The 26338-nt window shown below is 41.0% G+C and overlaps 1 protein-coding gene across 1 annotated transcript in view; it reads left to right on the forward strand.

Moving 5' to 3' along the window:
- Positions 1–835: 835 nt before the first annotated feature.
- The window catches only part of LMO3 (LIM domain only 3 (rhombotin-like 2)), a 49123-nt gene continuing 23620 nt past the window's right edge, over positions 836–26338 (forward strand). Inside the window, exon 1 of the mRNA XM_010158572.1 lies at positions 836–1048. Coding sequence (XP_010156874.1) covers positions 843–1048 — 206 coding nt within the window. The 5' untranslated portion in view covers positions 836–842. The remainder of the gene's footprint in view (positions 1049–26338) is intronic.

The following is a 26338-nucleotide window of genomic DNA, read 5'->3' on the forward strand; positions in this document are numbered from 1 at the left end:
AAAAGGTGTATATATACTTAATAGACACTACTGCGCTCCTTGTCCCGAACCAGGTGTCGGCTAAAAATTGGGATTGGAAAGCGGGGCAGAGTTGGTTTTATGTTGTGTTTGGTTGTTGGTTTTTTCCCCTTTGGCAAACTAGTAACTCCCCAAGCTTGTGCAGTTTGTTTAAAATCAGTTTATTTCAGAAGGACCTGCAGGTTGTATCTGGAGATGCTGGTACTGACGTCTCTGGAAATTTTATTGCTTCATTCATGTGTCTAACAAGAACTGAAATCTTAAAAATCAAAACACCCCTCGCCAGCACCAAAATGTCTATGTCAAACCTCCCTGAAACTTTGGCACTGTGCCTCTAATAGCTTTAGTTCTTTCTTCTTTAGAATCTGGAGTGCTTTTATATTTTTTACACATAGTGGAAAAAGGTCCAAATATGTAGATTTAGCTGGGTTTGCCATCACAGATAGTCTGTTTATTTAATTTTTTGGTTGCTAAATATTGGATGCTCTGGGTGAAAGTGGATGACTTTTCAACTGAACTGTTTCCATTTTTCATTTTAATTTTTTAATCCTATTTCTTTTCAGCAAAGAGACCAGGTAAATGAGGTGTTAAAGAGAACCTGTGGAACATGGAGCAGTGGAAGTTTCTGCTCTCAAATTTATCTTAACATTGTTTTCAGCTTGCTGTGGACTATCTAGGTTATTTCATCCTATCTATGCGACTGCCTTTTTAATGAACTGGGTGTGGGGGGAGCAACGAGGTGGAGGCAGAAAAGGACGAGACTTGCACTCCAGAGAATATCTGTTTTCACTCTTCCCTTGTCTTCTTGTATTTCAGGTATACAAATGCTCTCAGTCCAGCCAGACACCAAGCCGAAAGGTTGTGCTGGCTGCAACCGTAAGATTAAAGACCGATATCTTCTAAAGGCCCTGGACAAATATTGGCATGAAGACTGCCTGAAATGTGCCTGCTGTGACTGTCGCCTGGGGGAGGTGGGCTCTACCTTGTACACCAAAGCCAACCTTATCCTTTGTCGCAGAGACTATCTGAGGTAGGCCATGTCCTTCTTACGTTCACTGCCAAACTCGCTAAATCTGTTCAGCCCTTCCTATGTCATCACTGTTGCATAAGTAACACTTGAGGGCTGTGAGGCTGAGCAAGTGCTGAGGATGAGAATACAAATACTACAGCATGGAGATAAAACTAAAATCTGAACCAAAAAGCACATGTAACCAGGTCATGTGGGTGGTTGACAGTTGTCTCATTCTGGTAGTAGGGTCCTATCCTCAGAGGAGTAAACCTGCCACGTTTCCAGCAGCGCCATGCTCCCGAGGAGCTGGTGGTCTCCTCCTCCTCGCAGCACAGCGGTGCCCAGGCATAGAGGCCTGAGACTGCGCACGGGGTTTGAATGCCGCGGGTGAGGAGCACTTCACTCGTCTTTGCTTACGCGCTTTCATCCCGTTCCTTTGCCAGAGGGATTTCATTTGTAGCACTGGAAGCCGTTTGGCTGTTAGAAGCTGGACTGAGATGACCAACTGCCTTCCCTGTGCTTAAATAACCATGTAGCTCGTTGGCTTAAAGCCACTCCGGTCCTGATTGAACTCGGAGACCTGGGTGAGATGCCCAGTAACTTGTTGCTGCTTCTCAGAGGTCACAAGTCATCACCTGATTTTCTGTCCTCTTGTTTGTTCGTGGATCTACGTTCTCAAAAGTATTTGAGGTATAACTCACAGCCAAGTGCTGATGAGCGGCGCCAGAACAGCTTATCTGCAGATTGTATGTCACTAAATAGGTCTACTTTGCAGGACCTAAGTTTAATTAGGAAGTTGAGTCTCCCTAGGCTCTCAATAGTAAATAGAGAGAAAAGGCTCCTCTGGGGTGATTCAGAGCACCTATTTCCTATAGGAGCACCTTTCCTCCATTCCCTGTAGAGAGTGTCTAATGAGACTAGCTGCTCCAGGCTAACGTGAACTTCTGGGAATATTTCCCCTGCCCCTGTAGTGAAGCCTTTCCCTTTTAAAGGGACATTCAAGTCAGTAATACATTGGGGAAAAATTAAAATTCACTTTGAACACGTTAACTTACAAGTGCAGTTTAAGTACAGGTACCAAGTAGGAGGTTCCCGCACACCGATCGGTTCCCAAGTTGTACAGCATGGGTAGGTTGGAACAGGAATCAAGACTAAAGCGTTCGCAAGTGTTGGTACTCTGGCTGTCCGCATTACAGCCTGTTTTTTTCTAGAGTGGAACAAAAACCCTCAGAAACGCGTGGTGCGTTTATTGAGCTGGGGCTGCAAGGCCGGTCACGTTCTTCAGGCGTGGGCTTGGACTACTTAACGGGTAGCAGAGTACTTTTACCACTAAAACTCCAAACTGAACGCAAGATAGAGTGCTGGGAATTTAGCATAGAGTCTGCATCTTAAAGCCACTGTGTTAAAGCTGCAAAGAAGTAGGTAACAAAACCTTTCTTTTAAAAACTGGCAGGGAACTGTTTGAATAGAAGGGAATTGTTCTACATGAACCTAGATCACTTGCGACCTTAATGTGTGTGTCTTAGAGAGAGGGGTTGGAACAGCTCCTGGGGGGAAGGTAGCACTTACCCTGATTTTTAAAACCCATGTTAAGAATCTTTCTACAAGTGCCTTCATGAGCGTGGAAACTCGGCAGTGGCTGTCTGATCTGAGTTCCAAACTTACTGGAGTCTTTGGACTTACCGGATCTCCCAAGTGCTAGTGTAGCAGCTCTGGTGTTTTAGAGTCAAAACCAAAAGTGACCTAGTAGTAGAGATACGAGCAGAGCATTTCCCTGCCACAGGTACGTACACACACTCTGTTGCTTTCTGGTCTTGGAAGGTCTAACAGGAGTATGTATTTTGCTAACAGATTGTTAAAATTCATACTAAGTGATTCAGAGAAAGGAGACTGGTTTTTTTTTAGTCTGTCATGACCACATTCAAAACTGGTGTTTCAGTTATTTGTTCATATACAATATATTGCACCAGTGAAGCCAGTATACATGAGAAATCCTATAATGAGTTTTAAGAGGTTTCTGATTTATTTTTTCCTCCAGGTTTATCAAGTCTTAATGACGCTGTCTTGTCATGAGCCCTTTCTTTTTTAATGATTCTTGTGAGTGCATAGATTTAAACTTGGTATTTACACTAAACTTCAAACTGATGTACTTAAGGTAATTGCAGATAGTCATTTGCCTCCTTGCGTCTTATCTATTTAGTTATGCAGTGAACCTATAAAAGTGATCTTTTTAATGCTAATGTAGAAACTGGTTAAATGTTCTCTAGCTTTGTAGTCAAATAAGCTTTCATATTTAGCAACCTATTTGATATGATTTTAAAGGACAAATTACTTTGTACTAATGATCATATTAGGATTTGATTACAGTTTCAAGCTATCCCCTTAATTTTTTTTTTTTTTTTTAACCATAAAGGGAGTCTTTGCTCTGTACAAAACTGTTCTAGCTTCCTATTAATTTATGTGGTGCCCTCTAGAGGATATGTGGTTTGTACGATACTATAAAGAGTAAAATCGCTTATTAACTTGTCTCTCTGTGTTCATTATGTCTTTCAATAAGACAGCCATTCTACAGATGCTGTAAGCAATAACGTAGCCAGTTTGGGTGCTTTAATGTTCCTGGTTAAATTCGCAAACTGTGTGATTGCGTCTTTGGCTTTTTGCAAAGATACTTCCAGTGTCTCTCATTTAGAGATGCCTGCCAAAAAAGCTAAACGCTCCCTCAGCCCCGATGCACGCTCTCGTTCTGTATTTGAGCCTTGAGGTACCCACTTTGGTGTGCTTTTTAAAATACTCTGTATCCTCAGAACTTCAAAACTTGCTTTGCTTTAGCTCTCTCCTTTGGTAAAATTGGTTAATTTTCCCATGTTAAAATCTTTTTCTCTGGTTTGGTGGGGGCTGAGGGGATGGAAGAAATCTTTAATGAGGTAACGAGCTTGGAAGATGCTTTGGGTGTGAGCGGCTCTACCCTTGAATCCGATTCGTGTGAGTCACGCCAGTGGTTTTGGAGGTGGCGTGCGACACCGAGGGTATTAGGGTGGCCGCAGAAATTGGTTAATTTTCCCATGTTAAAATCTTTTTCTCTGGTTTGGTGGGGGCTGAGGGGATGGAAGAAATCTTTAATGAGGTAACGAGCTTGGAAGATGCTTTGGGTGTGAGCGGCTCTACCCTTGAATCCGATTCGTGTGAGTCACGCCAGTGGTTTTGGAGGTGGCGTGCGACACCGAGGGTATTAGGGTGGCCGCAGCAGGAAGGATGAGAACTGACTTGAGTAAAGAAAGGACTCTGTGTTAGAAATAACACACTTGGTGAAAATGATATGCAGAGTATAATTCCCCTGCAGGCTTCTGTCTCCTGCTTATAGACTCTTGGGTTAGAAAGTGAAGACTTAATTTAAGGAACTTAGGTTTACGCCAATATTTCAAGTCCATTTACAGTAAGCGAAATATGCAAGAAGTTTTCTTTTTTTTTTTCCTTTTCCTTTTTCCCTCCAGAGCTGTACAGTGACATCTTAATGTACCAGCCTATACTGCTCCATCCTCTCCTCTGACTGGCAGCATGTCCATTTACAAGCACAATATTCCCTTTGAAATCTGTCATTACTGCCATTAATGACCAGTCGTTATGTTAACAGCCCAAGGGCTGTTAACATGTCAAACTGGTTGTTAACTGGAATGTTATTACTTATTTAAAGCGCAGGTATGAGTTGTGTGAAATGTGCTTTGGTTGTGCATTGGGGGCTGCTTCTGCTCAAAACAACAGAGAAACCGCGAAGCGTTTGCCTTTGGGGTGCCAAGGGATTTGCTTTCTGTTCCATCTGCTCATTTGATTTCTGCATATTTGTGAGGTCCTCCTACCCCTGGGCAGCCTCCTAATTTCAGGTGCGACTGTGTGCAGTCCCGTCTCTCAGCTTTGCGTGCGGATGGGCAGCCGTGGTTATTTCCAGATGCACAGTAATGCCTGCCGCACATTTGAGATTAATATCTGGCCCCTAAAAGTGTAAAATGAAAGACCGACAATTACATGTAACTCAGTTGTATTAAATAATGAGCTTCCTCGGATGCAGCGAAAATATGAAAGTACAGCTGTGCTAAGCTAGTAGCAATGTAGGTCAATCACCCTTTTCACTTAGGTTTTTAACTACGCAAACCCCGCTGAGCGACCAATGACTACAAAGTGCTGTTTCATTCCTATTTAATTTTGGCAGCATTTTACTGAAGAGCAGGCATTCATGCAGCTAAATTATCTTCACCGTTTCTGGTTTTAACTCCAGCTCCATGACACTAAATGTTGGAGTGCGTATCTCTTAGTAAACACAAAGGATATGGGTTCTGATTTATTTCTTTTTTTTTTTTTTCCAAATCCATCTCTTAACAGGGAAATTGAATTATTTAAAAAAGTAACTTTTATTACTTCTTACATAATTTCCCTAGCCAGGCAAACAGATCATAGGAAAAGGATTAACAAAACTAATGTATTAGGGTGGATTTTTTTCCCTTAAACACATCCAGGACTTTATCAGGGATAGGAGGGATGGTGACACAAAAGTCTACCCCGCCACCGCCCAACCTTGTAAATATACTGCATACTTTAAAAATACCACTGAATTGCTATGAAGATGAGTTGATCATTATTCCTGAAGAAAGAAGCAGATCATGGGATGGTGGGGTTTTTTTCCTTCTCCATTTGCTGGTTTGAAGACCCCGAGACAAGCCAAGTTTTTAAAGCATATCAATTGGATGAGAGCTTGGAAAAAATGAGACATGACTACAGAAAGTGTTCAACCATAAGCATCGTAAAGATGCTGTCTCTGTAAAATATTTAGCTTGTGAATGGGTGCAGACTGAAAACAGTAGAGTTGAGGCAGCAGCCTCTTCCTGTACAACTGCTCGCACTCTAAAGGCCATTATTATTTTAAAAAAATGTTATGTAGGACTACTTAGACTTAAATGTGGCTTGGTACTGATTAGGAGATCCTATTTCTCTCTCATGTGGTGGAAAGTGCACATTAAGTATTGCAAACATCTGAGGTATCAGGTCTCTTAAATGCATGTGTAAACACTCTAAATGGATATTTTCAGAGGTTATAAGGTGTTTTCAGAATGACACCTCCATATGCTTCTTGCCCAGCTTGATTGAATAAGGGGATTCTTGAAGAGTGAGCCTTAAGAAAGCTCTGCTTTCCTCACTAGAGCTTTGTGGAACCGAATCCTTATTTACACACCAATATCCCTGTTCCAGTGCACTGAAGCATTCAAGGGAGTACTAGTTTGCAGGAATAGGCCCTAAAAATATTTTTAAATATATACAAAAATGGTAGGTGTAACGGTCTGCTTGGTCTAATTTTGCTGTGTAAAATGAATGTCTCCTAAATTTACATTAATTGTGTCATTTAGCATGCCTTAGAAAAGAAAAGGGGCAAGAATACTCTCCAACTAATTGCCAACGGTTTTGAAACCATCCAAACACCTCAACGGTTGTTGAAGGGATGAGGGGCTACTACAAGGAGCATAATGCACGTGCCCACAGTTAATCCACCCAACTTGCAAAGAATAATGCTTTTGATTTAGTTACACTCTGGCTAGTTTAGCTTGTTCTTATTTTAGTTCATCTGTGGTAGCATTTAATAAGAAACATTCAATTAAGCTGTTAAAATTGGTGTTTAAGTCATGTTGAAATGCTGTAAAATGTGTGTACTCAAGTTTGACGCCCTTCAGTAGTTCCATGTGTTTCCTCGTGTCTGCTGGTATTTTTCTTCAGAGCTGCCAAATTTTTAATAATTGGGTTATTTTTAGTGGCTTAAAATACACAGTTTAATTTCCAAGAATGTGAATGTTCCCTCTTATAAGGCTTCTTGAAAACCAGACGCTTCTCGTGTGTTGTCAAAATACCTCATTAATCCCCTGGAAACGTTCAAAGAATTTCAGGAGACTTTTCAGATGAAAGTACAGTGCCTCTTAAAGCCTGTCCTACAGCTCTTCATTACCTTACTACAGTACGGTGTATTTTGATGGAAAATTATTTTACTACAAAGATTTTGTCAATTTAGAGCAGCTCAATAAAGCTTAATCAAAGTGGTGATTTTGGGGCAGCCTAGGTAAGTCTGCAGTGCCAGAGGATGAGATAATGTTCTTGCTGGAAGATTAGCAATTCTATAGGTCTGTTTAGTGTCTTCTATAACCGCTTTTAAAATAAGTGGAACTTTCTTCGTTTCTTCCTTGCTGAATTTTTCCTCAGACATGACTTTGTGACTAATATTTTTATGAAATATGTTTTAAAATAATACCCTTATTAAAATTATTTACTTCAGGAGTAAATACTTTCAACTATATTATGACATGTGATTTGACATCCAAGGTTTAATTGGAAACTTTATGCATTTTTGGCCGGAAGCATATGTGAAACAATGCATCTATGTATAATGTTGTAGAAGAATTTTTAGCTCTTTTTGCCTAGCAAAGATAAGCCTTTAAGAAGTTCCGATTTCTGCTACATATCTGTTCCTTAAAAAAAAAAAAATCAGAATTATTTAATTTGTTTGAAACTTTAATTTTGCAGGGGTTTTTTTGTGGATATTTTGCCCAAAACAGAAAAAAAAAAGTCTCTACTCTGTAATTTAAAAAAAGAGGCATTTTTTTTATTGAACTATGTTGTATTTGCTATATTCTTCAAATGTTCTAGATGATATATAACATGCCTTCTTGGTGTGAATACATATATATGTTTAAATAATATATAACAAGCTTAGCTGTTTTTCCTAAAAGTAAAGTCAGGAGCAAAGTGAAAACTTCAAATACTGCTCACCTGGAAACAGAAATTTTATGTAAAATTTCATAATAGGTAATTGAGACTTGGCTCTTGAAATGGTCATTGTTACACGCTTTCAGCTCTCATGACTTCAGGTATTGCTTTTCTTTTCAATTCTCACTGAAGTTAAGTATATTCACGGTGGATTGGGAAACCAAAATACGCAGTACGCAATACTCAAATGATTTCTATATGAAATTGGGCCTAACTATCGCTGTCCTTAAGAATCCACATTTTTGGTATGCCTAACTAAATGCATTGGGTTCCTGATGGCTAACTTCCCAATGGATTCCTTAATATGATAATGGAAGACCTTTTAAATAAATCTTAAGTAATAGTCAAAAGATTTTTTTTTTTGGTCAAAATATTCTTTAATTTTTGAGTTCTCTTCAGACACAAATATGTGAAGCAGTGAGTCTACGTTGTCAAAAAGCTTTGCATGTTTTACACCTACTTCCCTGTAACTGTTGGTTTATGCCTTCCTGAGGCTGCTTCTTGCCTATACTGAACCAAATAGCCTTTGGCACTTCAGCATCAATGTGTGTGATTGTTTTTTTGGTTGTTTTTTTTTTTTTTTTTTTTGTTTTTTTTGTTTTTTTTTTAATGGGTATGGCTATCAGTACATTCATATTTTCAAAGAGAAAAGGCTGTTTAAGTATCCTCTAGAATATGCTGGTTTTCTAGATGTATGTATGAATCTATGAAATTCTCTTCCCGAAAAAGGATGGATGGAAGAGCTGCTGGTACTTGAGCAGACCAAAAAACGCCCCGTCACAGTCAGTGAGGTTAGTTGTAGCCTTAATTTAAGCATGTGCTAAAATGTCGTGATGGAGTGCCAGAATAGCGTATTGATAATTCAGTCCCTCTTCCAGCCTCCCATCAGAAATGCAGCTACCAGCAACTGGAGAGTGTTTAGCACCTGTTTTTCAAAGAGCACAATGGCCTCAATTATTAACTGTAAAATATTTTCCTTTGGGATTAGAGTGAACCCTGTTTATCCAGTTTATAACAAAACACAACACAAGGGAACTTCTCGTGAGCAGAAAATCGCTGCTTCTGTAAAAAAGAGCACGTTCAGCTCTGGAATGATGTTCCTCGGGAAATTCTCCTGCAGGTCTTGAGTGAAGTGGCATTCTGCAGTACTGGAATCTAGGCTTTTCATCTTTTCTTTTGCAAAAATGATAATGTCTTATGTTGGCACATAGTGGATGAAAGTGAGAATTGCACAACGTGTGAAGATAAAATAATCTGGGAGGTGGGGGGCGAGGGTGAGAGCAGAGAACATCAGGGATTTTATTATATCTTTCCTGTGTTTGGGGGAGGTGAGAGTAAGTGAATAAGTCAAGTTATACGTTTGGATATACTGTAAGTGACGATGTATTGGACTAATTAGACGCTGTACTACACCAGGTAGCAAATGTCCCCTTGCTCTTGTATCACTGCTTTCGTATCGCACCTTTGTTTTGAACATGTTTTGACTTTATGTGCAGGAGTTATCACTTTTCTCTCTTGATACTGAAATGTGCAAAATGCTTGTGAATCAAACCTGATTTTCGTTCAAGACAAGCTTCCAAGCCATAAATATCAGCATACACAGTCTCAGGTTCTAGCTTACTGAATGGTATTTATTATTCTGTAACCTTGCATTGAACAATATTCTTTTTCTACCGTGGTATAAAATAACCCGTTATTTTATGATGTTGCTTCTCTGCAGATACTTTAGAGAGAAATACGTATCAGAGAAAAGTTGATGCCAATACAGATTCGATAATTAACCCCCCCTTCTTTAAATATATCTGCTCTAAGAAACAAAGGAATTTATTATTGCTCATCAATTTCTAAAAATAGTTCAGGTAACAATCGCTGAACTTGGCTTTGTCTTTTAGATACATTTTTTAGGAAGGATTTCTAGGTAATGATAGCTTAAGTGAGTTACAGGCTACGGATTAGGGATGGTAATAACAGCTGCAATCACTGTGAATTACTGTTTTAGTTCTCATCTTCTGTCAGTATGGTTGCTTCTACATATTGTTTTTCTGAAGTCAGCAGGACTGTTACCTTCAGAGCTACTACTCTCTCTCAAAATTTGCCTTAAAAAATAAGTTTTTGATTTCTTTTTTAGATGGTAGAAAACTTAAAAGTTCATCTTCCCAGAAAGAAAAAAAAATTGCATTTCTCCACTTTTTAATTTGTTAAACAAATTTTTCCAGAATTCAGAAGTTTTTAGGATCTGAGATTTGGGTTTACAAAAAAATCCCCCAAAGAAATCTTTATGAGCCTAATGTGTCTGCCTTATACAAAATGTCAAGAAGGGGGAAGGCAGTCTCAATAAGGAGCCGGTTTGCACTAGTTTTTGTTGGCTTCCTAATTTAATTTGCATTCTGATACATTTAAGAACATTTTATGCTGAAACAATATTAACTCGAATCTTAGAAATGTATACTATATGCTTGACTTGGTGTACCCTGAATAATCCTATTGAAAGTTACAGGGCCTATCAGTTTAGAAACATGGCTCAGTAAAGCCAAATATTTTCAATTGGAATGGCTTTGCCTTCAAACTTGCCTTGAATTGTTATGTCCTAGTTATTCCTGGGCAATGTACTGTGCAGCGATTACCCTTACCCACAGCATGACATCCCTTCCTGGCCTCCTGCTCCAGGAAAAGCTCAAACCTACAGTTTCGTTTCTGGCCAGGCACCTTGGTGCCATGTCTAGGATGTCAATCAAAGTTTTGACACCTGTAACAACCTTGCCCTGTTTCTCTCTGATGGAAAGGATGCTTATTTGTATGCTAATTCTACATACCACCACCCCCAAATCAAACCGCTAGTGGATGATTTAGGGGTTGAACGCTTGGCTTGTCTCTACACATATTGACAACTCATGGACTCTGCTCTCCATGGTTTTCCTGGGAGACAGTGAGCGGTAGGAGGTGGGACAAAACTTTATTCAAAAGCCCTGGGATTTTGTGTTGATGTTTGTGAGTCTTGGGTTCTCAATTCACTTTCTCTTCATGCTGCAAAATTGTGCTAATGAACCTGTCCTGTGTACTTAGCAGCTTCGGGCTTCTAGAAGGATGTGTTCATTTTTATTAAGATACCAAATTAATGCATTTTTATGCTCCATAGAGTATTAAAAAAAAAATCCAGCGTGACATTGAATACTTATAACAAGAAACACTGAAAAGTAAATTAAAATATATTCTTTCTGCTCAGAATTTCACTTATTAAAACAATCTTGAAACCTAGAGGAAATGCTGCAAACATTGCAGCAACTGTGCTGGTTTTAATGAGCCAGGCTGTAGTCTGAAGTTAGCCACGAGCGCTTCCCCCGGCACCTCCTTACCTAATTCAGTCATAATGCGGAGTGAAACTCCAGTACAGAGCGTCAGTGAGCGAAACAAAGAGAAACAACTGCTTCGTGAGCAGACATCCAACAATGGGTGTCTTCTGTCCTCTTCTCAGGCCTTTCATTATGATCCCTGACGTGTCCCTATCAGGGTCCCAATTACTCGTCGTATCCAGGTGCAGAACAGCCTGGATGTTTTCCTGTAATAGCTGTAACTGCATCGTACTGCTTCCTCCTATTCCTTGGGTCTTTTAGGTGCGTTCTCATCTGATAATTATAGGTAAAATATACATATATAAGAGCACATCTGAAATGCACAGGGTAGGTGAAAGTGTCCATTGCAAGTTACAGAATTGTTCAGGTTGGAAAAGACCTTTAAGCTTATCAAGGTCATCAAGGTCTTTAAGAGCTTGGCCCTGGAATAGTTTGGAGGGGTGAGCATAAGAGGTAGAACCTCTTCTTGCTGTGGTAAGCAGATAGATTGCTTTCATCCAGTTCTCCTCCTTCCTTACACAGATCTGCCTCCTCTAAAAGACCATTGAGGTTTACTCTGAATAAAAGCTAGTATATGTTTGCAAAATGTACTGTAATTTTTCAGATTATCAGTCTTGATAGCAATGTACTGTGTCAACAAATAACTCTCAACTATTTTAAGTAATCTTATTATTAAGCATGTAGTCTGTGTTGCACGTAGACAGTTTTCCTTGTGGTCTGTTGAAAAAGTAATTTTAATCTATTGTATACATGTGTGTGCATACACGTGTGTAGGGTTATTTAAGCAAATGTACAACCACTCTTTAATTTTTTTTTTGCCTGATGCTTTCATTTTAACCACCACAAATCCTTTTCTTCTCAAGTCCAATTCTTTCCTCATAAGCTGATCCTTCTGGTTTTGAGGTGTGGATTTTGGAAAAGTTAGTCCTTGTCACCAACTCCTACATGCCTCATGTTTGGTTTAGTTGTGAAATGCTGTCAATATTATGTAAGCAGCGTAGTGTTGCTTTTAGCAGAGTATCAAAACACTGGTAGAGGGACAAATATTCCTTTTCCACTCAAAAAAAAAAAATTGTTATGGGGAGGAAAGAAATTTAGAAAATGATTGCAAGCTCTAGCTGACCTCATGTGGAACTGAATCTAACCTAGACCTGCTGTGCTTCTGTGTTGAGAGAAGGCACTGAAAAGGACAGTTCCATAGCCCACATGCTATATGAGCTTCCAGCAGTGCCTTGATTTCTGGATATGGTGGTGACATCCAAAGTTAGCATCTTCCTGACAGGAGGAATAGACCAGATATTGCCAGTGTATTTGCTGTTCTACCTCTTGGTTGGTCCTAGGAAAAGAAACAAACACCAAACCCAAAACAAACCCAAACTAAAACCCCAAACAAACAAACTCAACCCAACATGCAACAGTTGCTGCTCTGCGGTGTTGCTTGTGGAAGGTGCTACTGCTGCTGGACAGAGGATGCCCTGCGAAGTTCTTCTTGTCTGCACCTGCTTCGGTGGCATGTGTCTGGTGACCACGGCAGTCACTTCTTCCCTCTTCTGTGCACGAGGGACAGAAGTAGGTGTGCCTCTCGTTTTCGTATGAAGAAGCTAGAGAAGCAAAAGTGTTAACAGCTGCATACTTTTCTCTGCTTTCCCTGAAATTTCAGAACGCCAAAGATGACAGACGCTACTGTAGGCGACTGTCTTTCCTTATCAGTAATATTTGGGGAGGAATAATTATTAAGTTGGAAATTTAAGAAGGCTTGTCAAGAGAAGACAACATCAGTTGTCGTTAGATGGGACCGCTGCTTTCTGTTCCTAAAACTAAATGCAGCCACCAAGACAGCTGCATCTGGGCAGATCACTCTTCCGTAGATTTACAGTCTTGCTGTCAGTTTTCCATCCTCCTTGTGCTCATAGGGAACACCAGTATACCGGCCAACTCCCCGCTTTTTAGCAATTGGGAAAAAGTGACAGTTTGCGCGCTCCAAACTGAGCGGTCGTGCTGCAAGATTTGTTCTGGAGATCCTCTGTCATTCTGGATGTGGGGGTGTGAACAGAGGCTGCCCACCGTATGCAGAAGTTTTGATAAGAAAGAAATCCCTGTTGGGAGTAACCCAACCTTTCTCTGTTCTGTACTACTGTTGCCTCCCCCCCAAAAACCCAGAAAAAAGTCCTATCACTTTCTAAAACTCCTCCATTATAAGGATATGCAAGACATAACAGATGCTTGCTAGAAAGCAGCACATGCAGCAAGTCAGAGGATGGCTAAATTATGGCAGCAGGCATTTGGCTCTGACAGATTGAAAAGGCCTGTACTGAAAGGCAGGATGGGAAAAAGGTTCCAGTAAAGGGGCAAGAAAGAATAAAGGCTGGAAGTTAAAGCATGTTGCTATATTTGTCCCAACATAAACGATGTCTAGTCACACACATGGTATTTATATCAAATGTTTCTTCTCGTGGTCCTAACTATATTGAGCATCCTGTTGTTGCTTCCTTAATGCAATCTCCAAAGGTCAATCAAGTTAAAGAGTCAGGCTGATGAGATTAGATATTACCTTAAAAAAAAAATGCCAATAAAAGGTGTATTTGGAGAGAGGCCTGAACATGTCTCCAGTATAATTCTGTCTGGTTTGCTCTGGGTTCCTGTATCTTTTCCTGGAAACACTGTGTGAACTGAACCAGTCTACTTTAGCTCCGAGTGTGCTTTCCCGTTCCCTGGTGATAGCGGAGGTATCTGCATGTTCTTGGTGAGAGATGAGGGAGTCTTCTGAGCACAGGACAAAAATAAAATGACACATTTAAGTGCCTTTTTTTTTTTAATGCTTCAGGGAGATTTTACTATCTGAATTGTGTGCAGTGAGCAGGGATTTTTCATTTCATACATCATTCACAACTTGCTGCAGTGGTTCCAAAAAGTCACCCAGGCTGAGTCGCTGCTTGCACCAAAGCACGGAATTTTTAGTTTGTGAGTTTTAACAATTGTCATGGATTAGGCCCAGCCATCAGCTCAGCACCACGCGGCCGCTTTCTCACTCCTCCCCTGGGTCGTATAGGGAGGAGAAAATACCAGGAAAGGCTCGTGGGTCGAGACAAGGACAGGGAGGGATCATTCACCAGTTATGGGCAAAACGGTCTTGAATTGGGGAAGAAAAATCAATTTAATTACTTACCAATCAAATCAGAGTAGGGCAATGAGAGATAAAATCAGATTTTAAAAAACACTTTCCCCCCTCCCCTGCCTTCTTCCCGGGCTCAGCGTTGCTCCCAGCTTCTCTACCTTCCCCCACCAGCAGCACAGGGGGATGGGGAGTGGGGTTGTGGTCAATTCACCAGACATTATCTCTGCCATTCTGTTGTTAGTCTATAGATTAAAATCATGTGGTAGTGTTACCAAAAAGCAGCACTAACCAAAAACTTTGTGTCACATTGCTACAGAGCTGTGAGCAGCATGTGAAGTTTGCCTCTCTTTTTAACCTCATGTGCTTTTATTTAAGGTAAGGCAACAACTTTTCCAGCCGTTGTGAAGTGTCTGGGACCATATATTGAAGGTGAAATAATTTTAAATCTAGTTTTATGAGGGCTCTGTAGCAAATGCATGAGTCTACTTGCTATAGTACAAGCCAGTGGATGGGGGAAAGGTTTCCTATCCATGTCACCTGTGGATGCTGAAGTCAGACTGTCCTCTGTCTGTCAGGAGAGTTGAAGTGAATGGGTATGCAAGACTCGACAGATGGATGAGCATCTTCTTGTACGCAGTTACGTACCAGTTACCATCCGTGTGCCCACTGTGGGCTTTCAGGCTTTTTCTGTAGTCTCAAGAAAGCAAGCAACCTCATTAACCTGGCAGCCCTTACAGGATCAGCAGTGTTAAAGACAGAGTTGCTACTGATGCCCCAGCGTTGCATTATTCAGAAATGAAGGAATGCAAATGGGTCAGATTATTAGTTTGTTTTTTTTTTTTTAGTGATGGAGGGGGCTGCATTCCAGTTTTGAGAGACTCTTTCTGGACAGCCTAGCACCCACCCTCCCGAGGTGGAATGCGCAGAAGGATGAAGCCTTCTGCAGGTGGTGGGCCAATGGTTCGCTATTCCAGGAGGTGCCCTTTCAAGGCAAAAGGGGAAGCCAGATACAGTCTCAGCACCCCCGGTGGGGCCACCCTATATAAATACACTGGGCTTTTATTAGATATTTTTTTGTGTGGAGAGCAGAACAGTTGAAAGCTCCCCTTCATGTTGTGAGGGGGTGGGAGAGGTCAGGCTGCAGAGATGACATGTAATGGTCATGATGGGCAGAGACAGGATCAGCACCTGCAAGGCTCCGGGCAGTAGCTCTCTGCGCAATGTCGGTTGATGTGACAGCGCACCAGATTCTCCTTTGGCCTCTGCGGTGGCCTCTGGTAGCCCTGTACTGTTTGGCTCTGTCCCCTTTCTGTTCATTCCCAGCCTGGGTTTTCTATTGCATGACTCCTTTCTGTCAGGGTGAGGGAAGCCCTGGTGGGAACCTCCCCAGAGAGGCCCTACTGGGGGCTAGAAGGATGATTCAGGGAGCAGTTAAAAGCCTAGCAATTGTGATCCCACCCAGTGCCAGAATTTCAACCTAAGGTTCCTGAAGTTAATTTTGTACCCTTGCAGCCCTGTGCTGCTTCAGCTGCCAGAGGAGCTCAGCATAATGTTGACAGGTCTATCCAGAACATCTGCTGTGAACCCTCCTTTGATTCTGCCAACGCAGAGTTTGTAGGATGGGCCCTTGGAAGGTAGATTATGGTTGTGTTCCCTCGTTCTCACGGCAATTCTGCCTCGGTTGGATGCAGGGCCTGTGGAGCCCATTTATCCTGTTCCAGCCCCTTCATCTGGCACTCGGCACCTACAGGAGGGCAGGAATCTGAAAACAGGCTTTGTTATGACAGAGATCTCCAGATCTTGTAGCAGATGTTGCTGGTGAGAAGCAATTTTGTTCCAGCCAAACCTTCTTCAGCTCAGCTGAGGAGATGCATAGAGAATCTCATAAGGCTACAGGCTTTGGCAAGGAAACTCAGCATTTACCAATGCCAACTACTCTCTATATTTCCTTTTGAAGGCTATGTAGAGCAAATGATCTCTTCTCTGTCTCTCTGAAACAGCTGTAAATTTCTCTTCCTTTAAAACCCACCCATTAAACAACCCTGACAACAGCCAGCAGTCATCAGATGCAGAAGGAACTATGTGCTAGGATAGAGTCGTGTATCAGCCCTTCCTGATCGAGCCGCTGGTGGTTTTGTATCCCAGCACTTTAATTTAAAAATATTCCCAGGAAATAAAAATCCCTGGTAATTTCCATAATGGCCTTTTAAGAAGTCTTGTCACTTGTGACGAAGGTCCTTGCTTCCCCTTTTCTCTCTGTCCCTCCTCGGCTCCATCCGTTGGTTGCTTTAGCCTTACCCGCAGTATACAGACTGCCGCTTTACCCTGTGCCGTAGTCCTCTCTGCTTCGGGCCCAGAAGATCTAACCGAGATATTTTCAGCTTACTTTAAATCAGTGTTTGCGATAATCCTTTTCCAGTAATTCCCAGGAGCTAAAAAGCCTTTACTTGCTTCGAGGGAGGAAGTTTTGTCTTAAATTTGGACCTGGGACTGCGTTATTTCTATCCTGCTACCCAAGGTGTCTGTTCCCTTGAGGCTGAGAAGATGTCTGGTTCTCTTTTTTTTTATAATAGAGGCAACTAAGATCTTGGGAGTGATTTGCCTGCCACAGAAGATGTTTTTGTGGAGCAATGAATTTATCCAAACTCTAAAAAAATGAAGTCAATCCTGCTTGTTTTCTGACCATGATGATTCTATCCCAAAGGGAAAAAAAGTCCTATTTCTTTAAGGGAGCAGTTAATAAGTAAATAACGCATCACTTTTACGTCTGAATAATTTTGTATACTTTGATTTTATTCGTGTGAATAGTTCTCTGCGCGTTACCCATTTATAGTGCTTGTAGTTTAGGGTGCCGGATGAAAGTCATGTTCGAGTTCAGCAAAGGTGATGAGGTTTCTGAAAGTGCTCCACGCTCCTGCTGATTTTTGAAATTGGAGGAGAATTGTGCCAGTGCTGAGCTGTTTATAAGCCCACTCCCAACCTGCCGATTCACAAAAAGAGATGTTGACCTTGCTGCAGATGACTCTCATGAGGTCGTATACACCCACATAATGTATGGCAAAGATGTCACAGAGGAGAGATTCTCAGGAGTGGTCCCTCACAGCTAAAGGGCACTTCATGTGCATCAGCACCGGAAAACTTGTTTTACCAAATAACTGGGAGTATAATAGTCTGATTAACTATTGAACTGCAGCCCCTATGTAAATTTACAGGGAATTTCAGAACTGCTGCCATTGCAGTCCTCATGCTGTAAAATTGCAGGGTTGGGTGCATTTCACACAGAAAAATTGTCATTCTTCTCCTATAAAATAATAGGACCCTATTATTTTAAGTGAAAAACATCTTTATTTTATAAAGTTCCTGTTCTTGCTTGTTTTGGGGAGAAGGGGCCTATTTTAAGTAGAAAAAAAAAAATTGGTTACAGGATTGTTAGTTAAAGAGCTTAGTGAAAGGCTTGTTATTTTGTTTTTACTATTAAAATATCCCCTAATCCACCTTGCTGGTTTTCTAACGTTCTTGTAATATTCAATCAAACCCTTGTTTTGTGAGAAATGTGACAATGCATTGTTGGCACTTTACAAACCTACAGCCCTCGGCAATAGTTAATGAGAGGCAGGGTTTTTTCCCTGTGCAGGACACAATGAAATTTTAGACAGATGAATGCTAAGAGAACCCTGTGTACCAAAGGCAATGTTTACTGCATGTAATACATATCATTGTTTGTCTCCTGTAGTGAAAAATACTTGTGTCATGCTGTTAAAATGTACTCCTGACAGAACAGAGCTTGCTATTATAGGGTCCATTGCTTAAAAAAAATGATATACTGACAGAAATACAATTTAAGAAAATTTAACACCAAGGGTAGTCAACCATGTAGGCTACTATTAAGGGGCCAAAACTCAAGGCCAAGGTTTTATTAAAAGAGATAGTTTATTTGTTACTAGTAGGTAAAGTTTTTTTTAAAAAAAAGGGAAGAAAAGGAAAAAAATCAAACTTGCATCCTTTGGTCTCTAGTGTGTAAAAAATTAATAAAAGCAGCAGTTCAATAAGATTTTATTGCAGAAATGTTTAGGTGAAACATTTTAGGAATGCTTGGGATGTTTAAACAGTTACTTACGCCGTGGAGCGCTGTAACACTACAGTGCATAACAAATTGTTGCTTTTGGATGCAAGGCACACCCAGTCTTTTCATAAAATGAATAGCGAGACCTGGTTAATTTGAATCAGTTTGTGCATTCCTCCATGTTTTTCTTTGGTTTTAGAAGCATATTGAGATTAACAGTTTACTGCTGTAAGCAAATACTGTATTGTATTTGGCTGGCTAACCTCGTACTGTTGATGCTTGCTTCAAGTTAATCGTGGTCAAATTGTTAGTCACAAATTTCTAATTGCAAATTGCTAATTCATGATGTGCTTCAGTCTGTGGGGCACTGACAAGTGCTTTTTTTTTTGTACCTGCATTGTGCAATTAATTACCAAACTTTAAATTTCTGTTCCTTGGTGAAAAATCTTTAACATCTCAGACGCTAAAAGGTAAATGGAAAATACTTGGCTGGTGCAGAAGAGAAACAGTGCTATGTTGGTAACCGATAGATTCGGTGGAGTGTACAGATGTGTGTGTCTGAGCCCTTGGAGCTGGAAAGAGCGCTCCCCAGCAGGGTTTGGGTTCGGGTTATTGGCGGTGATGTTGTACGCGGGCGGGCCGGTAAAGACAGCAGCAGAGTAGGTGTCCTGGCTGTACAAATGTGGGTTTCGGATTGAGTAAATACTATTAATGCACACAGAGCTTTCAGATTTAACAGGCAGCATGCTCGGGGGCCAGCTCCTTATTTGGAGACTTCTGGAAAATCTGGCCAGCTCTCTTGAAGAACAGTCACTTGTTTTTACACATAACATAGGAGATAAGGAGTTTTTTTCAGGGCTGCTCCTTATTCCTGCAGTATGTCATGCTATGTCTGTGTTCATCAAACCAAAATCTTCCCCAGGGATGGGAGGAATTGAAGGGTTGAAATGAAAGAGCAATCGCACATGTATGCTAAGTCATTTTTTAAAAAGTGAACAGTTATTCAGATGCTCCTTATTTTAAATGGAAGACCATGAGGCAAATTCTCTGATATCACCTAGGAAAATGCTGTATTTTTCATTAACTGTTTGATCATCAGGCAGAAGTAAATCACAGGGAATGGTCATAATAGTGCAGGAATAATCTTAACTTTTTTTCCCATAGAAGTAATGAGGGATTTATTTTTTTTTGTTGTTCCTTGGTTATTCCTCTTCTCCTATTAATAGCCTCAGTTCAGCTACTAAAAGAACACTTTACCATGCTGATGGCAAGACTAATGCATTAACCACAATGCAAAACCTAACTGAAATAATTATCCAGTAACACAGACGTATTACTGAAAGTTGACAATAATAAAACACTTGCTGTTGGTATGAATTAATTGTTTACCTCCCCCCCCTCCATGAAAACCTTCCAAACCTGTATGTACCCTGTAAGGCACATCTAGAAGTTGTCCTTTGAAGACTTCTGAATTCTGAACCTGGAGATGGTTCTACGTATATAATTGTATTTAGCGATGGCAGTGGGTGGGCATCACTCATATTTTTGCAGTGTTAAGGCCTAAATACTCATTAAACCTTCCAGTTAATAAATTATTATTGAAGCTAAATATTCATTTTACACTAGATTTCCACAGGGTTTCAAGGAGGTGGTGCCAAATTTTTCTACCACACACTGTGAAGAAATATTTCTGTTGCAAGTGATTTGTTTATTACAAACATAAGTCTCAAATTCAGTTTTCTTTTGCTATTAATACTTTTTCTCTTTGTTTGCTTTTTACATTTCTCGCAGATTAGGGCGATAAAAGTCAACAAAGCCGATTTTGGTTTTGTAGTCAGTTTTATTTGCAGGTTCTGAATTCTGCAATGTGTGGGTGTTCCACTCTGCATTGTAATTACTCAATATTTCAATATAATTTTTCACTGTAGGATTTTTTTTTTTATTCTCTGTCTCATACTGTGCAAACCGTGAATTTTTATATTTTTACAAAAACTTTTATTTAATATATATATATATGCATTTTTGGATGAATAGTCCCTTTATGAAGAGTTTCCTTTATAGTAGTGATCACTGTGGGTGAAGTACTGGTTGAAATATAATCACAAAATGCCACTGTTTTTGGATAAAACCTCAAATAAAGAGAAATGAGAACTATCGGTTTGAATATGCCTAATGTTCTGCTAAAGTGTAGAAGGGGTAGGTTTTGAGCTCAGATGACAATAATATATCACCCTTTTGTGATGAAGGTAAAATGCTTAAATTACATTAAAACCCCCTGTGTTTTTAACTGTGGTTTTTTTGGTTGGCCTTCTCTTTTCTGCCAGTGACCAGTTTCAGAATGAACTTGCTCTGGGCTGAAATCATCTGTAAAACAGCAGCTGACAGGCTGATGGCCACCTCCTCTTCCTTGAGCTGGCAAGGCCGCCTGTCCGACTTAAAATAGCTGCCCCTTCCCTAAAAGTAGCAATTAAATTTTCTAGCAGTCTCACATCTGGCCAGCTGTGGAACCACTCTACCATGGGGAAGGGTTGCCAGCGAGCATTGGAAGATGGCCCAAATAAGTACTGAGGGGAAAAAAGGATAGTAAATGGATTCATTGTGGAATTGGACATGCACTTGAAACCAGCAGCCAAGGAGGACATGTGAACATACATTCCTGACATATTTCAACATCTTTAATTTCCAGAGACTGAGGAGCTGCTGGAAGGGCAAAATTGCAGAGGTTGGTTAAGAACCACCATGGAAGATAGATGTAGGAACCCCCCTACAACTTACATATGGTTAAACTACTGTGTGCCGTGCTTACCACTCCAACCAGAATGCTTCTTTATTTTTAATGACTTTCTTGTGTTTTCCCTATTTTGTCTCGATTTCAGCAGTTGCTCATCCTGTGCCTTGATTTCAAATTCTCAGCCATGGCGCTGTGCCTGAGTAGTGCCAGCCGCGTTGCTGAGACCTGCGCGGAGCCCTCACCGTGCCTCCGCAGGAGGGGTAGTAAATAATGGTAGTGTCTCTAGTGCAGGAATGGCAAAAAGTCACACAACTGCTTCTACAGTAGTGCCAGAGGAGTCACTGGAGAAGACCCATGGTTATAATGACGCGAACAGAACTGGTGGAAGATGATGATCTGTTGTGCAGTCACCAAAAAATAATTTAAAAATCTGTTTTAGCTGTGTTTTTGTATTTTCTCTCGATCAGGCTTCTTTCCAATAGTGTAGGGTATACTCCTTCTACACACATGTGCGAAGGAAAAAGAGGATTTACGACTATTGTTCATTTGGTGCCAGTCCTGCAAATCTTCCTAGTACAAGTGAACCAACTGGGCTCAATGAGAGTATTTGCTTGATTAAAAATTTATACAACTTATTGGAGAAATGCTTATGATGTAGTGATATGATATAGCAATACAAGCTTTTTCCCTCCTAAAACAGGGAGCTCTTACTGTGAATCTGTTTTATACACTAGGCAGTACTTGTGTGGAGGCGATGTTGCTGGGGCTGGTGTGTGCTGCCATCAGCGCCGCAGTTGCAGCTCCCACGAAACGCTCCCACCGACTCGTGAGCGCACGAGGCTCGTGCAACACTTCTGCGTAGTCGCTTCTCCTTTATAAAAAGAAAAGGACTCGCCTAAGTGATCACTTAGAGGGTTAATGCCATACCTCGCTCGTCTGGAAGATGACTTTCTGCCTCTTTCTAAGGCTGTCTAAAAGAAGCACTTTGGAGTAAAGTCTGGGCACAATTTTGCGTAACTTTAAATGCCATACTCTCTCACTGAAACTCAGTGATGTTGCAGATGCTGTGGGGGTGCAAAAAGTCACCCTAGAAATAAAACTGGGTTTTGTTCCTGCTGTTTGAGTCAGTGGGGTTTAGATCACCTTCTATAAAAGCACTAAGTACACTAGTCACAAACTTGATCTGTGATTCTCCTCCTTCCCTTTCTTTTTTCCAATGTTCTTGGTGGATGGTGAATTTGACAGATAAGTTTGATGTATTCCAGTTCCAAATCTAGGTACAATTAGTTGATTAAATATGAGAAATCACACATCTTAAATTGAATTCTTTTGCCCAGCATAAAATAGTATTTTGTACTTTTTTTTATTGTTGTTGTTGGTCGAGGTGGTCTGATAGTGGTACCTGTAGTTTTCCATGCATAAGCTTAGTTCTTGGTAAAAAAAAAAATGTATCATTCTAAGGTTAGTGTGCAATATTTAATTTCAAGCAATGTCTGTGCCAGGAAGCATTTTAGTTGAGCTGTCTGCAAATATTCAGTGATTATAAAACAGCCATTTACACCGTCAAAACAAATTCAGCTGCAAATGTGAATTTCTGTCCTGCGCTTTCTGTAGTATTCACTGATTCTTGAATTTTAGGTCTGCTCATAGATGCCCTGATTATGTAAATAAATGACATTATTATTTGGCGTCATATGAAACCCTTCTTTGTTGGACAGCAAGTTGGAATCAAAATAAGCTGAAAGGAAGCATCTGTTTTGGAAATAAATAGAAAATATGGAAAACTGTGGAACTGTAGAGCAATGATCTACAGGAAATATCTGTAACTACAATATGCTGCATATTATTACTCCAGACTATGTTTTTTTTCTCTTCCTACATTTTATAATCTATAAATTGAGATATCCTAGATAATTAACATAGCCTTTAATTATTTTTAAGAGTAGGGGAATTTAATAGACCTGTGGGACCACTCTAAATAAAAATAAAAAATGCTAAGTAAAGGCTAGTTAGCAAGCAGGCAGTTTTCATTAGGAAAAAGCACTTCTCCCTGGTATCAGACATTTGTTACATTTTTGCATAGTTTTTTGTTTTTTTCTAGACAGACTCTTATGGTGTGGTAACACAGAGTCTGATCCAGGAAATCAATGTGGTTATGATTCATTCCTCTGAAGTCTGCAATCTTTTCTTCATAAAACTAAGGAATATTCAACACTCTTGAAAACTTGCACGTCTAGGAATATTGACATGCAATATTGGCAAAATGCTCCTAATAGGAATATACTGTGCAAGTATAATAAAACAGTCTCCCATAAGCGGAAAACCAGTATGTGTACAAACATGGGTTTTAGAAGAATTACTCTGTTTATAGTAGCAGGTTTAGGACCTCTTGTCCCTGTGGGGTTTCTAGCAGATACGGGGGGTATACGTTGCAGAATTTCTGGCCATTATCTGTCCCAGTAACCCCTCAGTAATTTCAGGTCAATTTAATACTTGTAAACGAATAGTGGCAAAATCCCTTAATGGAACATTTTGGGCAGAATCACAGAGGAAGACGTGGCCTTTGCTGGTGTGGGGCAGCAGGTGACAAAATCCCTGCCAAGCAGTGGCTGCGTACAGCCCGCATCTGCCTGTGCTCTGCCTGGGGACTGCTGGGTCTGGAAGGGTAGGCTGGGCTGGCGGACGCTCTTGCCACGGCATTCGTTTGCATGGCTCGCCGTCTGTCCTGCCGTGGAGAGCTGGCCTAGGGTGTACTTCGTATCCGGTGCCGGAACTGATTGTTCTGAAATGTCTCCCTGCCCTCTGATTAATAATTCTCCAGCTTCAATTAAAACATAGCATGAAGGGCTTTGGCCTTATTATTTTCCCCTTTATGTGCATGTCTGTAAGGAGGATAATTTTCTTTTTTTTTTTTAATCAAAATGAACTCAAGTTACCCTCTCATACTGAAATGAACCACATCAAACTGAAGAGCTTGGGGCTAGATTTCCAGAGAATTTGGACATAGGGAACCTCTGAGAATTTTGCTTGCCTGTTTCTCAAAATCCAGAGCAATACCCCCAAAAGTCCTACGGGTAACTTATCTGACAATTTTTTGTTCAAGTGATGAGGGATAACTGATGCCGTGTGGGGGTTGTCCAGAGAGGTTGTAGATGCCCCATCCCTGGAAACATTCCAGGTCAGGTTGGACGAGGCTCTGAGCAACCTGGTCTAGTGGAAGGTGTGCCTGCTCATTGCAGGGGGTTTGGACTAAATGACCTTTAAAGGTCCCTTCCAACCCAAACCGTTCCATGATTCTATTGCAGCTCAGGCCTTCTCTAGCCGGCTGTGTACTGCGTGAGCGTCTGCATATACTGTCTGGCAGGGTGGACAGTTACAATGGTAAATACAAACAAGATTCCTTATAACCATTCTGTAACTACATTCATGATTAATCTTTTGGTGGGCTCCTTTTTAAAGGGTCCTGTCCACATCCTGCCCTTCACAGTTCTTGCAACCAGTAGCTGGCTATAAAGAGAGGGAAGGACTCCTCCATTGCTTCATCTACCATTGTGTCATGCTTAGTGGGGGCTTTAAACTTACCTCTTAAACTACCAAGAAGCTACCAGGAGATAGCAGCATCGTTTCCTGTTGTCTTGCTATAGGTAGCAGATGGAGGGAGTGCGCTCGGTTGTCAACTGCTGCTGCTAATGAGGAGTTGCATGTTGTTCCACATCAGCCCTGCCCAGAGACATGTGCGTGACTCCCTCTGTGATGCCACAATAATCCCACCAGCTGTAGGGCTGCCTCGTCCAGATCATGGGGGCATTAAGCTTTGACTGACGTACATTTACATTTGTGGGAAAACTCTTGCCATCTAACTTCATAGGTGATGGGATAGGCAGGGTAGACCATGTATTGATGGAAGATGCCCTAAAGTTGCGATGGTGCCCGTGCCAACTATTTCTTTAAATCCTCAGTAATGGTGATAATTAGCTACCTGGAAGCATTGGAAACCCCTAACTACAGTTTACAAAAAGTTTCATTTCTGAAATGTAACTGGAGTTAGAATACAAGTGAACTCCAGTGGAAAGTGAGACCTGAAACCTGGGTGGAATGGTGAATTAGGTCAGGGTCTACACAAGAATATATAAAGCGAGAGTAAGGATATATAACAAGAATGGACCTGGAAGAAACAAAAAAGCCTGAGGTGGCAGAGAAAGGTAACAATAAAAGAAATAGCGATAAGAGTGAGGGAAAATTAGTAGAAAGAGGTAGAGAAGAAGACAAAGGGATGAACCGTTGTAAGGAGGAAGAAGCAAAAGATCTGCAATTAAGGTTAACATTTTATGTAATGGCCTGTGTTTTGCTCGTAGAAACAAGATGGAAAAGGCTGAGACGGGCATCTGTTATTTTTACGACTTCCTATTTTCTAGTTGCTTTATTTTGGAACTTGTACTTTACAATATTGGAGCAGGGATAAAGAAAATGTGATGATTGTCTGCTTAACTGTGTTTCAAAGTAGATGGCAGCAATGGCATGGAGCAGTAGTAGCTCCTTCTTGGTTTGACAGCATCTAAAATCTTCCCTGTAACAACACAAAGGCCTCCAAAAGGTGCAGGAAAAGAGAGGATACTCCCACAGTGTTACTTCTCTCACTCTGAGGTTATGGATGGGTGGGGGTGTGTCTGTCAAGTGTATTTTAAGATACCTTTTGGAGCAACAGCAGCAGGTACAGGTGCTGGGACAGATCTGGCTGGGCTCCGCTGCTCCTGCAGCAGAGGATGCTTCCCCAGGGAGGGGGAGATGCACTCACAAACTCAGGGTGACCCCACTTTTGGAGGAAAGGCATGAAAATGCCTACAGCCAACCATGTTACTCCTCCCAGGGCTTCCTTCTGCGTTGCTCACTTGTTTGTATTTGAACAGCGTTTCAGTTTTTTAAAATAACACACACCACACCCCCCGCTTGCATGGCAGTGTACTTTCTTCTGGAAACACATGTGGATGCATATACACTAGCCACGTAGATGCAGAAGGGAGAGCAAAGGAGCAGCTGTGCTGAGCAGAGTATGTTAAATGCTGTGACCAGTTCAGAACTACCTCTCCCCCCTCCCTGAAACTGTGGCAGCAACACACCTCCTTGACTTCATCCATCTCTTCTTACCTTGCATCCCCCCTAAAGCAAGGCAGCCCTGGAATATCACAGAAATTGTCCAGAGCGGGATAAATTTACCCGCTCCCACGCCTAGGTGGAACAGGATCTCTTCATTGAC

This window comes from Eurypyga helias, unplaced genomic scaffold (genome assembly GCF_000690775.1).
Source record: "Eurypyga helias isolate BGI_N326 unplaced genomic scaffold, ASM69077v1 scaffold38159, whole genome shotgun sequence".
NCBI lineage: Eukaryota > Metazoa > Chordata > Aves > Eurypygiformes > Eurypygidae > Eurypyga > Eurypyga helias.